A 13,064-nucleotide genomic window follows, 5' to 3' on the forward strand; every position below is an offset into this window, starting at 1 on the left:
GGGGTAACTGTTAGGAACGAAAACTCAACAAATCAAATAACAGATACCACAGCTGAAAGCATCAGCAAGAGAGCAGACAAAGCAAAATAAAAGGATATTATGGACAGAAGATATGATCATGAAAACATTACATTCACAACACAAAGCAAAATAAATAAATAAACTCAAGCTTTTAAATTAATTTAATTAACTAGATAATTAGTGTGTCAGTGTTTTACTTTAACATACAGGTTTTGGGGACTGAACTCAGGGAAGCAGGCTTAGCAACCTTTACATGCTGAGCCATCTGGAGAGCCCAGGTCTCCCAGCTTTGAAAGGACCATGCTTTTCTGAGGAATTCTGTTTACAGAGTCAATTATATTAAAAAAAATTATAAATAGGCAAATAGGCAAGGGTATACACAAGGATATTCTCTATGCCACTGTCAGTGATAAGAAAAACCGAAAAGAGAAGAAATAACTGGAGTATTAATGAGATATATGTACCATTCTATATCTGTATGTGAGAGATCTGTGAACCAATAGAACAGTTCCCCTCAACCAGATGTGACACTCTTTATGACAAGATTTTGTAATACCTCCTTTATTATTGAAACATGATTTATAAATATTCAAATTTAAAAATTATTGATTCATAGATTTTAAAAAGTGTGCTAATCAACAGATCACTATCTGTTGACCCTTTTCAGATCATAAAGCCAACCTTTAAAATATTTTTGATGTTACTACTGAGGGATAATTTCAAGCGCTATACTGGTGCCGTGGTTATGTTTGTACCGAGTGTCGTCACTGTTCATTTCTTTGTTGTCGTGGGTGTTGAACACCTGAAGCAAGTGCTCCACCACAGGCTCTACGCCCAGCCCCTACAAAGTAGTTTTGTTTTTTTTGGTTTTTTTTTGGTTTTTCGAGACAGGGTTTCTCTGTGTAGTCCTGGCTGTCCTGGCACTCACTATGTAGACCAGGTTGGCCTCGAACTCAGAAATCCACCTGCCTCTGCCTCCCGAGTGCTGGGATTAAAGGCATGCGCCACCACGCCCGGCTCAAAGTAGCTTTTATATATGATGTATTTATGATTTCCTCAGAGCTGGGGCAGGGGGAAGCGCTGTGTGATGGTTTGTATATTCTCGGACCAGGGAGTGGCACCATTTGGAAGTGTGGCCTTGTTGGAATAGGTGTGACCTGGTTGGAGTAGGTGTGTCACTGTGGGTGTGAGCTTGAGACTCTCACCCCAGGTGCCTGGAAGTCAGTCTTCCACTAGCAGCCTTTGGATGAAGGCGTAGAACTCTCAGCTCTGCCTGAGCCATGACAGCCTGGATGCTGCCATGCTCTCACCTTGATGATAATGGACTGAACCTCTGAACCTGTAAGCTAGCCCCAATTAAATGCTGTTTTTTATAAGACTTGCCTTGGTCATGGTGTCTGTTCACAGCAGTAGAACCCTAACTAAGACATGGTGCGATACGCATGTGGAACATGACCAGCAGTAAACTGAGCACTGTGAAGCTGGGGAACAGGAGGGTGCGTGTTCTTAGACTGCTGTTTGTACTTGAGAACGCTCTTTCACAATGAAAGTATTAAAAACACAGCAGCCCCCACACCTGACTTGCCTTGTCTTTAGGTGCGGAGTGCTTCCTGGAAGCTCTGGGTTGATGGGCATTTTCTACAGTCACGGTGCCCTTGTTATGATCTTGGTCTGTTTCTTGTAAACTTCTGCATTTACTCATTTTCCCCAAAAGTACAGGTTTTGAAACCTATGCCACATGTAACATAAAACATTTTCAGCGTATGAATTCTTTTCAACACTTGTAACTTACTAGAAATATAAAAAGAAAATTTTATAATAAAAATATATTAAGAAATATATTTTTAAAATTCTACTATAAGTATGGGTGTTTTGATGGCATGGATGTTGTGCACCACTTGCATGCGGACCCACGGAGGCCAGAAGAGGGTACTGAATACCCTGGAACTAGAACTGGAGTTACACACAGCTGTCAGCTCACAAGCCGTGAGGGTGCTTGGAACTGAACCAGGATCCTATGGAAAAGCAGCCAGTGCTCTTAGCTGCTGACCCATCTCTCCAGTCCACTTAAAAGGGTAATTTTCTTAACAATTTCAAAATACAAGGTTAAAAGATTTAATCCGGGAGAATAAGAAACTATATATACTTCATGCACACATACACAAACCTGGTATCAAACACACCACACAGACCTAATTCTGTGTAAACCATGACTCTGTGACAGAGAAAGCCAACAGATGTTTAAATAATTAAATAGATGCATACTCTTTACGAGAATGTTGTGATTTCTCCTCCTTACCCTTTCTTCTATGATAGGAAGTGAGATATCAATGAAGGGATCCTTCATAGTAGAGATCTTAAAGGAAAATAAGATGGAGACATTCGGTTAGAATTCTAGCATAGATGCACACTGTTGTTAAGGAGAAAAATAAATCAAACCTCTCAGACAACTTATAACTTTAACTTATAAGTTAAAATACTGTATGAAGTGTTTAGGAATAAAAAGTAGACAAGCATTTGACCGATTTATCAGGATAATCTGTTTTAGATCCTGGTATAAGAGAGAAATCAGCATTTCTGTCCACTGCTGTATAAAATGTAGTAATAGTTTCAGTCACATTTTATGTTTCAGTGTCATAAGTAGGAGGAGATACAATAATCCCTGTTTTCTAAAACTAGAGATGATAGAGGACCTGGAAAATTTTTATTCTTATTAAAATCTGATAAAAGTTTAATCTACTGTAGTCAACCACATTTTCAGAAATATTTTCTTAACAAGCAGTTGAAAAACCTATAAAAGTTCATGCCTGCTTTATGTTGTTGAAGTTGGCATTTAAATATGAAGTACAAAATCAAAGATTAAGAGTAAGAGTTTCTACAGACATACACACCCCCCTCTGTACAACACATAACCACAAACAAACCCAAAAGCCTGACTCAAATGTGATAGTCTTTTTCTGTCCCCACATTTTAGGACGGGGCACTGTGACCATTACTTGTTTCAGGGATGTCTCTCTCATCTCAGTCTAAACTAGAAGCTAATCTATTGGATCCCATTAGCCAGGCTTATCTGACATGCACCACTCGGGGAGCTGACACAGGAGAACTCCATTTCAAAGCCTGAGCTACACAGACACAGCAAAATGGAGTGAGGAAAAGCCTAATAACCTCACAAGGAAGTCAAGAGGAAAAACAGTCATATAGCACAGAAACACATGGACTTAGAAACACTTAAAAGTGTGCTTACCACTTAGAAGTGGAAGGTATATATTACGAAAATCATTACGTAGCCATGTGCCAAGATTTTTTTAATGGCAAGACTTCATGTAGAAGAAAAACTCTTTGCTGTCATTATCACCAGCTCTTTTAGATTAGAAAAGCTGAATAGCATGCTGAGTACAGGAGAAACACACTCTACTCAGAATCCCTGAGTTGTTGTAACCTTTACCCATAGGATTTCTACAGGAAAGTTAAGTGATGGCCGCTGTCATAACAGTATATTTCTACTTTCTGCAGTAATGGGTTTCATGTACTGTAAGTCTTAGAGCCTGGGCAAGCAAAGCTTTATAAAGGAAAGGCAGTTCACTTGCAGAAAACTAGTTACTTCTGAGACACCACTACTGTCCTTTAAGAGGTTTTATTTGTGTATGAGGCAAATATTGGGAACTTGAATTGGTACTTGCTGTTATTGTAAGTAAGTCTATCAACTTATTAGATCACATCCATGATTTTGCTATTGTTATCTTCCGATAACCACTGTGATACCTGAGAAATAAAGCAACACAACACAACAATGTGACTGTGGTGTATTCCATGAAGTGAATTCTAGGTACTTACGTTCGCACATTCTTCACACATGACTGTGCTGGTTAATTCGCCAATAAAGATGCGATCTATGAAGTTCATCTTCACACCTTCCTTTCCATAGGCTGTTAAAAGAACACATTTCTTCTAAATTAAAAAAATTCACAGAACAACCACTGATCCGAGAGTGACATGCTACTATTCAAGTCATGTGGATAAAATATAGCTTGTGTTATATCCAATAATGCATTTTAATATATCACGTTACATCTTTCTCCTTTACAATTTTATAGAGGAACTGTGACTATTGAGTTCCATAATCTTTAAGAATTAATATCATGTAGGTCCCAGGAATTGAATTCCGCTTGCCAGGGTTGGCAGCATGTATCTTTACTTGCTGAGTCATCTTGCCAGAGCAAATTATTTTTAATAGGTAAATATAGCAGTAACCTCTAATTCATACTCCACCCAAGATGCTATTAACTTTTTTGACGTCTCTGTATCTAATCTAAAGGTGGACAGGACAGGGAAAAATAACTGTTTCAAGGCTAAAGATGCCAGAATCACAGCAATAAAAAGGGGGTATAAAATACAGTATGTGAAGCATAGAATAAGAACTCACCCTGGGGAATTAGTATAAATACACACACACGTGCTTGGTGATTACTTTAAAAGTTGAAATCATTTGATTTATGAAGTGCTTAGAAATCAAAGGAAGCTGTGCTAATGGTTGGCCTTAAAATAACTGGTGTTGGAGAAAACTGACCAAACAATAGGTTGTATGTATGTGTAGTTAAATTAGTTGCCACACACACAGGCTGGTCTCAAGCTCACAGAGATCCACATGCCTCTGCCTCCCAGTGCTGGAATTAAAGGCATGCGCCACCATTATCCAGCTGACAGAAAGTATATTAACAAACCTGTTCACTGGTTTTTAAAATCTATCCTTTGCAAGCCTGTACTTTTGTTGAAAACTATTAAAAGGCATTATCCAAAGCACTGAATAACAGAGAAGACATTCTTTAATACCAATAGACATTTTATAGTAACTATTAAGAAATTCTGTCTGCCAGGCGTGGTGGCGCACGCCTTTAATCCCAGCACTCGGGAGGCAGAGGCAGGCGGATTTCTGAGTTCGAGGCCAGCCTGGTCTACAAAGTGAGTGCCAGGACAGCCAGGGCTACACAGAGAAACCCTGTCTCGAAAAACCAAAAAAAAAAAAAAAAAAAAAAAAAAAAAAAGAAATTCTGTCTTCTTAAGAAAAAATGCACAAAAAGGAGACACAAGTTGAAAGAAAACCAGCGTTATTGCTCTATGCATGCACTAGATGGCAGCATTGCAACACAGAGTAACAAGGCACACGCTGGAGAAATTATGCCCCACTCACCTCCTTGGGAGACAGGGTCTCACTATGTAGCTCTGGCTGTCTTGGAACACACTATGTAGACAAAGCTGGCCTCAAACTCCTAGAGACCCACCTGCCTTTGCCTCCCAAGTGCTGCAATTAAAGGTGTGCACCACTGTCCCAACTGTAACTACAACAGTGTTAGAGCACTTACTTACAAATTACAGTCATATATTATAAACAGTATAATACCACAAAAATAAAGTTAGAAATAAAATACATACGACATCTTACAGTGTCCTTTACAATGATGAGCTCAAACTAACAGAATTTCAAGACAAAATGTACACTAAGTGAGAATTAGATGTCACAGGATATAAATTCGAACTGCAATATCTGAACAAGCCTTGCTTAACCACTGGCTTGTCTCATGTTGGCAGACTGTAGCAAAAGGCTGAAGGAGGCAAGGCGTGCTGCTATTTATTATTAGTCTCTTAAATAAACAGTGAGTCCGCAACATCTTTGGAGCTTATAGGCATTTTGTCTAGATAAAACTAGGTAAGGTAACTGCCCTCACAAGTGGGCTTAAACCTTCTCCAGAGGTGGTTAACCAATGCTTGATAGTGTAAGCCTGGGAAACAATGGAGGTACAGGGGTGGGGTGGGGGCGTGGGGAGGGTAGACTCATGTGGGGAACATGTTTCTGATGGTGAACTAGACATAGCAGCGAACTGTTTTCTATAGACCAGTGTCTCCTGACTTAAATAAGCGAAGCCCCTCCTTACAATAAACAGTGGTGTGCTCACACTCATGGCTGTCCCAGGATGCAGAAAATAAAGAGATAGTCTGGGCCCATCCCTAAACAAGTCACTTACACAACTCCCTCTAAGGCAGGGAACACTGCAGAAGAGGGGACAGGAAATATTTAAGAGCCAGAAGACAGGGGGAAGGGCTACCAAATTTCATTCTCTAGATGTCATACAACTATCTAGATGTCATACAACATGTACACATGTAAAGTGTACATGTGAAATTGTAAAATAATAATAATAAGCCATTTAAGAAGAAAACCCTTAGGTATATCAGCAAGCCTCCTCATCTAACATAAAAGTGCTACAGCTCAGTTCTCAAGGGAGGGCACTACTTTCTGTAATTCCTGGAGTCTCTCTTAGAAGATCCTATGTATGGATGTGTCAATCTACACATGTGATATCAGTTCAATTAAAAAAATGCAACCAGGTGATGGTGGCTCACTCCTTTAATTCCAGCACTTGGGAAGCAAAGGCTAGTAGGTCTCTGAGTTAGAAGCCACCCTGGTCTACAGAGTGCGTTCGAGGACAGCCAACGCTACACAGTGAAACCCTATCTTGAAAAACCAACCAAACAAAAATAGGTAAAAGAAAAACAAGCACCCATATATAGTCATGCGTTCTTTCTATGGCAGACATTTTTTCTTGTGGACAGATTCTGAGTCAGCAATTTCAAATGTTCAAGTATGGGTTTCACAGGAAGACTGTTGATACCCATTTCTATAGTGACATAATGTCACCTATATTTCTCAAGCTCAAAGCATCAAAGCAGCACCTTCTAGAAGCACCACTTGAGTCCTGTCTCCTTACCTGGTCTTAGTTACCACTCATCAGTTTCCTCACCTAGAAAGCCAGTTGCTGTTGATGATTGAAGTTTTTCAAGTCCTTCACAGGCCCGGACAGGTCCCCAGCAAGCATCTCTGGCATCTAGTCTAGTTTATTTTAACACTGAGCAAGCATCTCCCCATCCTTTTCCTTGAGAGAGTATTCCCTAATTTTTAGCTTTGGATTTATCTATTTAATATATGAGTGTTTTGCTTAACATAAATACCATACACATGAACGTCAGAAGGTGTTGGGTCCTCTGGACCTGGAATTACAGATGGTTATGAGCCACCTCTGTGGAGCCTGGGACCTGAATGTGGGTCCTTTGTAAGAGCAACAAGTGCTCTTAAGAACTCAGCATCTCCAGCCCCTTAATTTGGGGGAGTCAGGTTCTCAGCTGTGCAGCCTTGTCATTCGAAAGAGGCTGCTCTGTGCTCTGCCTCTGTGCCCAGCCCTAGAGATTTCTTGCCTCCCTTTAACAGAGAAGGGTATGACCCTTTCCACTGTATCCAACTACCTGCCTACACTGCCCACATTGCCCAGTTATGAAATAATTAAAGCTGTCCTCCACCCTGTAGCACAGCACAGGGCTCTAATCACAAACCCATTTTTGAGGGACCATCTGTGAAGCCACACCCACCTAGCCCTTACTGCAACATTCAAACAGAGACACTCTTGCTAGAATAGTCTCTCACAAATTAGAATGAACTGAATTCTAGTCACATGTAACAAGATTCTAGTCTTCCCAACATAAAAGGTATGCTTCTGTACATGGCTCTAATTCTTACAACCAAGAGACTCAAGTTAGCAAGGATTCTTAAGAACATGACTGTGAAGCCTGGACAAGAACTAGGGCTCACAGAAAAATCACAGCATTTTGCAGTTGACAATGTTTTTGTCAATAAGTAAAACAGATCCCACAGTTTCATCTTAAATACACAGCACTATCTGTCGTACTAAGCAATGTAGGACTATTTCCTCTATGATTTGTCTCCTCAGTCATTGCCCACAAGAGTCAAGTACTACACAATAGTATCTTTGCAACACACACACACACCTTAAAACACAACACACCATTGTAGCTGTAAAACCCAATGTAATACTAAAGTAATATATTCTAATGTGCATTTATTTACAACCACCCGGACAAGTTCATTCTACAGCTCTGATATCAGCAGCTCACATATTCCTAATGTCCCACGTGGAGGAGCTGTAGGAATAGCGCAGACAGAGTCATCTCCAACACTGTGAAAAGGGAAGATACACCACTGGGTTGTGCCTCTGCTCCCCTGCACCATAGGTCAGAACCTGGGGAGACACACTCTCCTCCTAAGGTTACTACCTTAGAGATAAGTCCACGTGCTCAATTGCTCCTCTGTAAAGAACCTGTTTTAGGTTATTAGCATATATTCCTGTTATATAATAACAGAGTTTCATTACATTTTCATACATGTCCTTCATCATATTTATCCATAACACTTCTGTATCTCCCACTCCCACTGATCCCTTCCTCCTGTGTACAGGAGAATGGGTGAAGGGAGGTCATCTACAGACACATGGCCATCTCCGCACTCAGGGAAGGATAGGCTTTACGACCCCTCCCCTCTTCGGGACAGTTTTGTTCAGGCACTGGAATAGCACAGCGGCTGGAAGTTCCTGAGTGCGAGGCCAGGCTATGTGCAGAGGAAGGTGTTCTCCAACACTCTACCCTCCCCTGGTTCGTAGCTCCTTTCCCTCACCTACCCTGTCATGTTCCCCGACCCTTGGAGGGAAGAAGAAACCTTAACAAATTGCTCTATGACGTAATTTTTAACAGAGTCAACATACCTTTGACTTTTTTTCTAGTTTCATCATCAGCAGTCTTGGTAGTTGGGTTGTTGAATGCTTTTAGAATGCTGGCTTGTATCCTCTGTAAAACAGAGATATGAGAATCCAGTGAGGGTTCAAGAAGCTCTCATTCACAACAAAGGACAACACAGCAAGGTACACTGTGCGTCTTGGCTACTACCTTTAAAGTAAAATATTGAAATCTTAAATAGGTACTTATTGTTAGGAAATGTGGTTTTTATTGTTTTGAATTTTTTTGTAAGATTGAGACTTGCTGAACATATACACATTTAGAAATGCTAACCTATCTTTCACTTGTACAATTCCACAAAGGAACCAACCTTCTACCTAGGCATGCTAGCCCATGCCTGTAATCTCAGCATTTGGGGGCAGGGGCAGGACTGTGAAGTAGGGCCAGTCTGGACTCACAAACAGAGAAAGACCTTGCTTCTAAAGTCAATTCAAAAGGAAAAACAAAGGAAAACAAAACTACTAAGCTTCCCTAATGACAAATTTTCATAGATAAGAGTTAACTTTCTGTTTAGGTTTCCTCTCACATTTAACGAATTTCGCAAAAGCCAAGTAACCCAACTCAGCTTCTCTTCAGGTTTAGAGTAGCTCTCCCCTTCTCCCTCCATCTAAACTGTCATTCCTTGTCAAGACAAAAAAACAAAACAAAACAAAGCAAGCAAACAAACAAACAAACAAAAACAAAAAAGAAAAGAAAAAGAAAAAAAGGAAACAAAAGATCAGATCACATGAAACTTTCTGTCCATAAAGAAACATTAATATATAAGACGCTATCAGATTAGACACTGCAGGCTCTCAAAAAAAAAAAAAAAAAAAAAAAAAGTGCATACACACAGGAACCCTAAAATCCAGACTATTAACTAACATCTTTCAAGAATTTCCCAATCACAATTATGGCAATCGTTACACTCAGTGTTGTTAATAATGGCTGTGTCTTCAGTTGCTTGTAGTAAGTTACAAGGTTTCTATTCCTACACCTGGGTGGGAGTGTGTGTTCCTGTGTGCTACTGAGCTCCGAAGCTGGGGCTCACACATGCTACCACTGAGCCACACACTCATGGCCCTTATTTTTACATCTTCTGTCTATGTTAGGCAAGTCTCATTCTTGCCAAAAATTTTCAAAACAGAACAAACTATGTGTTCCAATAAGAAATACCTATTTAAGTCAACAAATTATTAGCCTTCACATAAGTTGTATCTCTAATTAAGATATATTTTGTCAAGTGTAACATTATTACATAAGGTGAAAGAAAAATTGTAATCTTTGAAAAGACACTTTTCTATGTATTGGTTCCAGGTTTTACTATATGAAACTACGGTCTGAGAGGTAGATGGGTGGGGAGACAGCTCAGTAGGTAACATACTTGTCGTGGAAGCAGGAGGACCAAAAAATTGAATCCAGGGTGGGTGAGGGCCTTCCTGTGATCCCAGTGCGGGAGCCGTGCAGGCAGGAATCCAGTGTATAAAAAGTGTGGACAGAGAATCATCTGAGTAAGCTGGCTAGCTAGACTAGCCGAGAGGATGACTTCCTGGTTCAGCAAGAGACAGCACTTTGACATGCAGCATAAGGAAGTACTAAGGAAGATGCCAAAGTCAACCTTGGTCATCCATGCAAAAACATACATGCACCAACACATGGGAACACACACATGAAAAACAAAATAGAACAAAACACAACTCTACTGCTTGAGATAAACTATTTAAAAGGGTTTATTGTATTTATACGTGTCTGTGTATAAGGTGTATGTGTGTGAGCATGTACTTAAGGAATCCAGAAGAGGGCATTGGATCCCCTGGATTTAGAGTTACAGATCTTTGTCAACAGGCTGATGTGTGAGCTGGGAACTGAACTTTGGCCCTGCCAGAGCAGCCTGTGCTCTTAAATGCTGAGCCATCTCTCCATCCCCTGACAAAGGTTTTATACTGTGAAAATGACACAGAACTCTTTGTTTAAAAAGCAAATGCCAAAGTCACACTACCTGGTATACTTCAACAGAAAATTAAAAACACTATATATCAGAAGTTAAGATACTTCCCAATGTTCAGAAGTAATTTCAGACCTAAATATTTGAATAAATTGAAACAATAAAAGCAAATAGATTAAAAAGGCAAATTATGAATTTGAAGAAAATGCCAAAACCAAATAAAAGTAGAAGGCAAAATTTCAAAGGAAATGAAAACAGAAACTGAAGAGAAATAATATATGAATACAAAAGTAATTATTTGGGTTTGGAATTTGTTTGGTATTTGGGTATAATTATTTGTTTGAAAGTACTAGATATCTTAATATAATAAAGGGAAGCTGAATATCATATTTAAATAAAATAAAAAATAAAATAAATGTAAAAATTAAAAATAAATAAATAAATGTTTAAAAAAATTCTAAATAACCCCAAGAGAATATTTTCCAACATAATTACATTTGAAACTTGAGGGAAAATATAGTGGGCAATTTTCCAAGAAAATACAATTTTTTAAATTAATTCTAGAAAAGACAGAAAATCATCTACCATGCCAGGAGGAAGAAGGAAGAAGGAAGGAAGAAGGAAGAAGGAAAACAAATAAAACCCTAATAATTTCACAGATTGCCACAAAATCTGTTTTAAGCAATAGAATAATAATTTTTAAAAAGGTTCCAAGCTGGGTGGTAGTGATGCACGTCTTTAATCTCAGCACTTGGAAGGCAGAGCCAGCCTGGTTTAGAGAGTAGGTTTCAAAACAGCAAGGGCTGCACACAGAAAAAAAACCTGCATCTCAAAACAACGACAACAACAACAGATATTCCAAACCACCTTTATGAAGAATAGAATAAGGCTAAAAGTGACTTGGAGCTGAGGAAATAGCGCAGTAGGTAGACTGCGGCCTGGCAGACAGGCCCTGCATTCAAACTGCAGTCCTGGGGGCGTGAAAAGGACCACCTGGCAAACACCGCCGACTCCCAAGCCTCTCAATTAACATGGCTCTCACCCTCTTAAGCTCCAACTATAGATCTATAATAAACTCACAAAACAAAAACCAAAAACACACACAAAAATGACCTTCACATTCATGTTACAAGAAAAGGAAACGCCAGGCATGGAGCTGCTTAAACACACACCAGGGTGCAACTAGCTGAGACATTCTGCCTTTAACACATCTTACTCAACAATAGGTTAAAAGGATGTATCTTAAATAATAATAATAGTCTATTCTTAGTGACAGCTCAAGTAAAAAGGTAAAAAATAACAAAGAAAGCTTGAATTTGAAGGGGGGAAAGGCTACCCATAAAAGAACTGTTTATAGTATATATAATCATATATTCTGTATATACACAAACATGTATAATTTTGACTCACATGCTCCTTTTAGCAAGCATGGCAGTCAAGTTAGCAATAACATATTCCTCAACTCTATAGTCACAAAACCTTAAGAAACAGGATGAAAGGTCCATAGTTTTACGTCATTTCTACGCAGTTCTGGTGGCAGACAAGACTGAAGCCCAGGGCAGTGACACGTGTCCACCACAGCACACTTAGCATCTGTTCATTCCCAGGCGGGACAATGAAGTTCCCGCCTGCAGATGCACGGTAACTGACCAGCACGGCTGCCCGGCTTATGAGGCTAAGCACATCCACAGACATGACAGGTTAATTTTATCACACTGTCTATGGCCCTCAATTAGAAGAATAAGAGCAATGTGTTCTGGCTGAGTTTTTATGGTCCTTGTACAACAGAGGAAGACAATGCAAAGAAAATTCTTAATTAATTTGCAATGATGTATGACTATCATAAGTATACTTCTGCAGAAAAAAACCCACAAAGCTATAGGAAAATGTGACTAAAATTTAGTTCAGGGGACAGTTAATGTCTCCAAAATGTAAATGTCATTGTACATTTCTTAATTTATCTTTAAAAAGAGTATAACATGATGTAGTAGTTACCCTTCAACTTATTCAGATAATATATTCAAAATAGTTGCAAACTGCCAGGAAACCAGACAGAATAACCTAATAATAACTGGTGACTTTGCTTTCTTTCCAGCTCAAGTTCTCACTAAGCTGTAAGAAATGTGTCCAACAGTCTTCACAGAGCTCCACCCAGGTATAAAAGGAGACAAAAACCGCACTTTCTCAGAGGAAGTCATAACTTTAGGGAAAACGATAGAAAATAGTAGCAATCTTTCTTTTGAATTCCTTGGCTTTTGAGACAGGGTCTCACTATGTAGCGTAGGCTTGCCTAGAACTCCACCCTCCATCCTCTTGCCTCCTCCAGAGTACAGCAATTAACCAGAATGTGACACCATGCCAGGTCGACACAAATCACATTTTTTAAAACCATGATTTATTTTTATTTTATGTGCATGGGTGTTTTATGTCTGCATGTTTATCAGTGTTGCAAGTGTTGGATCCTTTGGAATTTAAATTA

The 13,064-nt window shown here is 39.4% G+C and overlaps 1 protein-coding gene across 5 annotated transcripts in view; it reads right to left on the reverse strand.

The window, feature by feature from the left end:
• Usp45 (ubiquitin specific peptidase 45) overlaps positions 1-13,064 on the reverse strand; it is a 68,005-nt gene that overhangs the window by 17,072 nt on the left and 37,869 nt on the right. For 4 of the 5 annotated variants that reach the window (XM_021160939.3, XM_029475890.2, XM_021160938.3 and 1 more), the window contains exons 10-13: positions 8,631-8,712; positions 3,859-3,950; positions 2,321-2,377; positions 1,607-1,750 (exon numbers count right to left, since the gene is read on the reverse strand). In XM_021160939.3, the coding sequence (XP_021016598.1) occupies positions 1,607-1,750; positions 2,321-2,377; positions 3,859-3,950; positions 8,631-8,712 (375 nt within the window). The remainder of the gene's footprint in view (positions 1-1,606; positions 1,751-2,320; positions 2,378-3,858; positions 3,951-8,630; positions 8,713-13,064) is intronic. The other variant, XM_029475891.2, reaches the window with a different exon arrangement.

This window comes from Mus caroli, unplaced genomic scaffold (assembly GCF_978045245.1).
Source record: "Mus caroli unplaced genomic scaffold, Mus_caroli_1 scaffold_6, whole genome shotgun sequence".
NCBI lineage: Eukaryota > Metazoa > Chordata > Mammalia > Rodentia > Muridae > Mus > Mus caroli.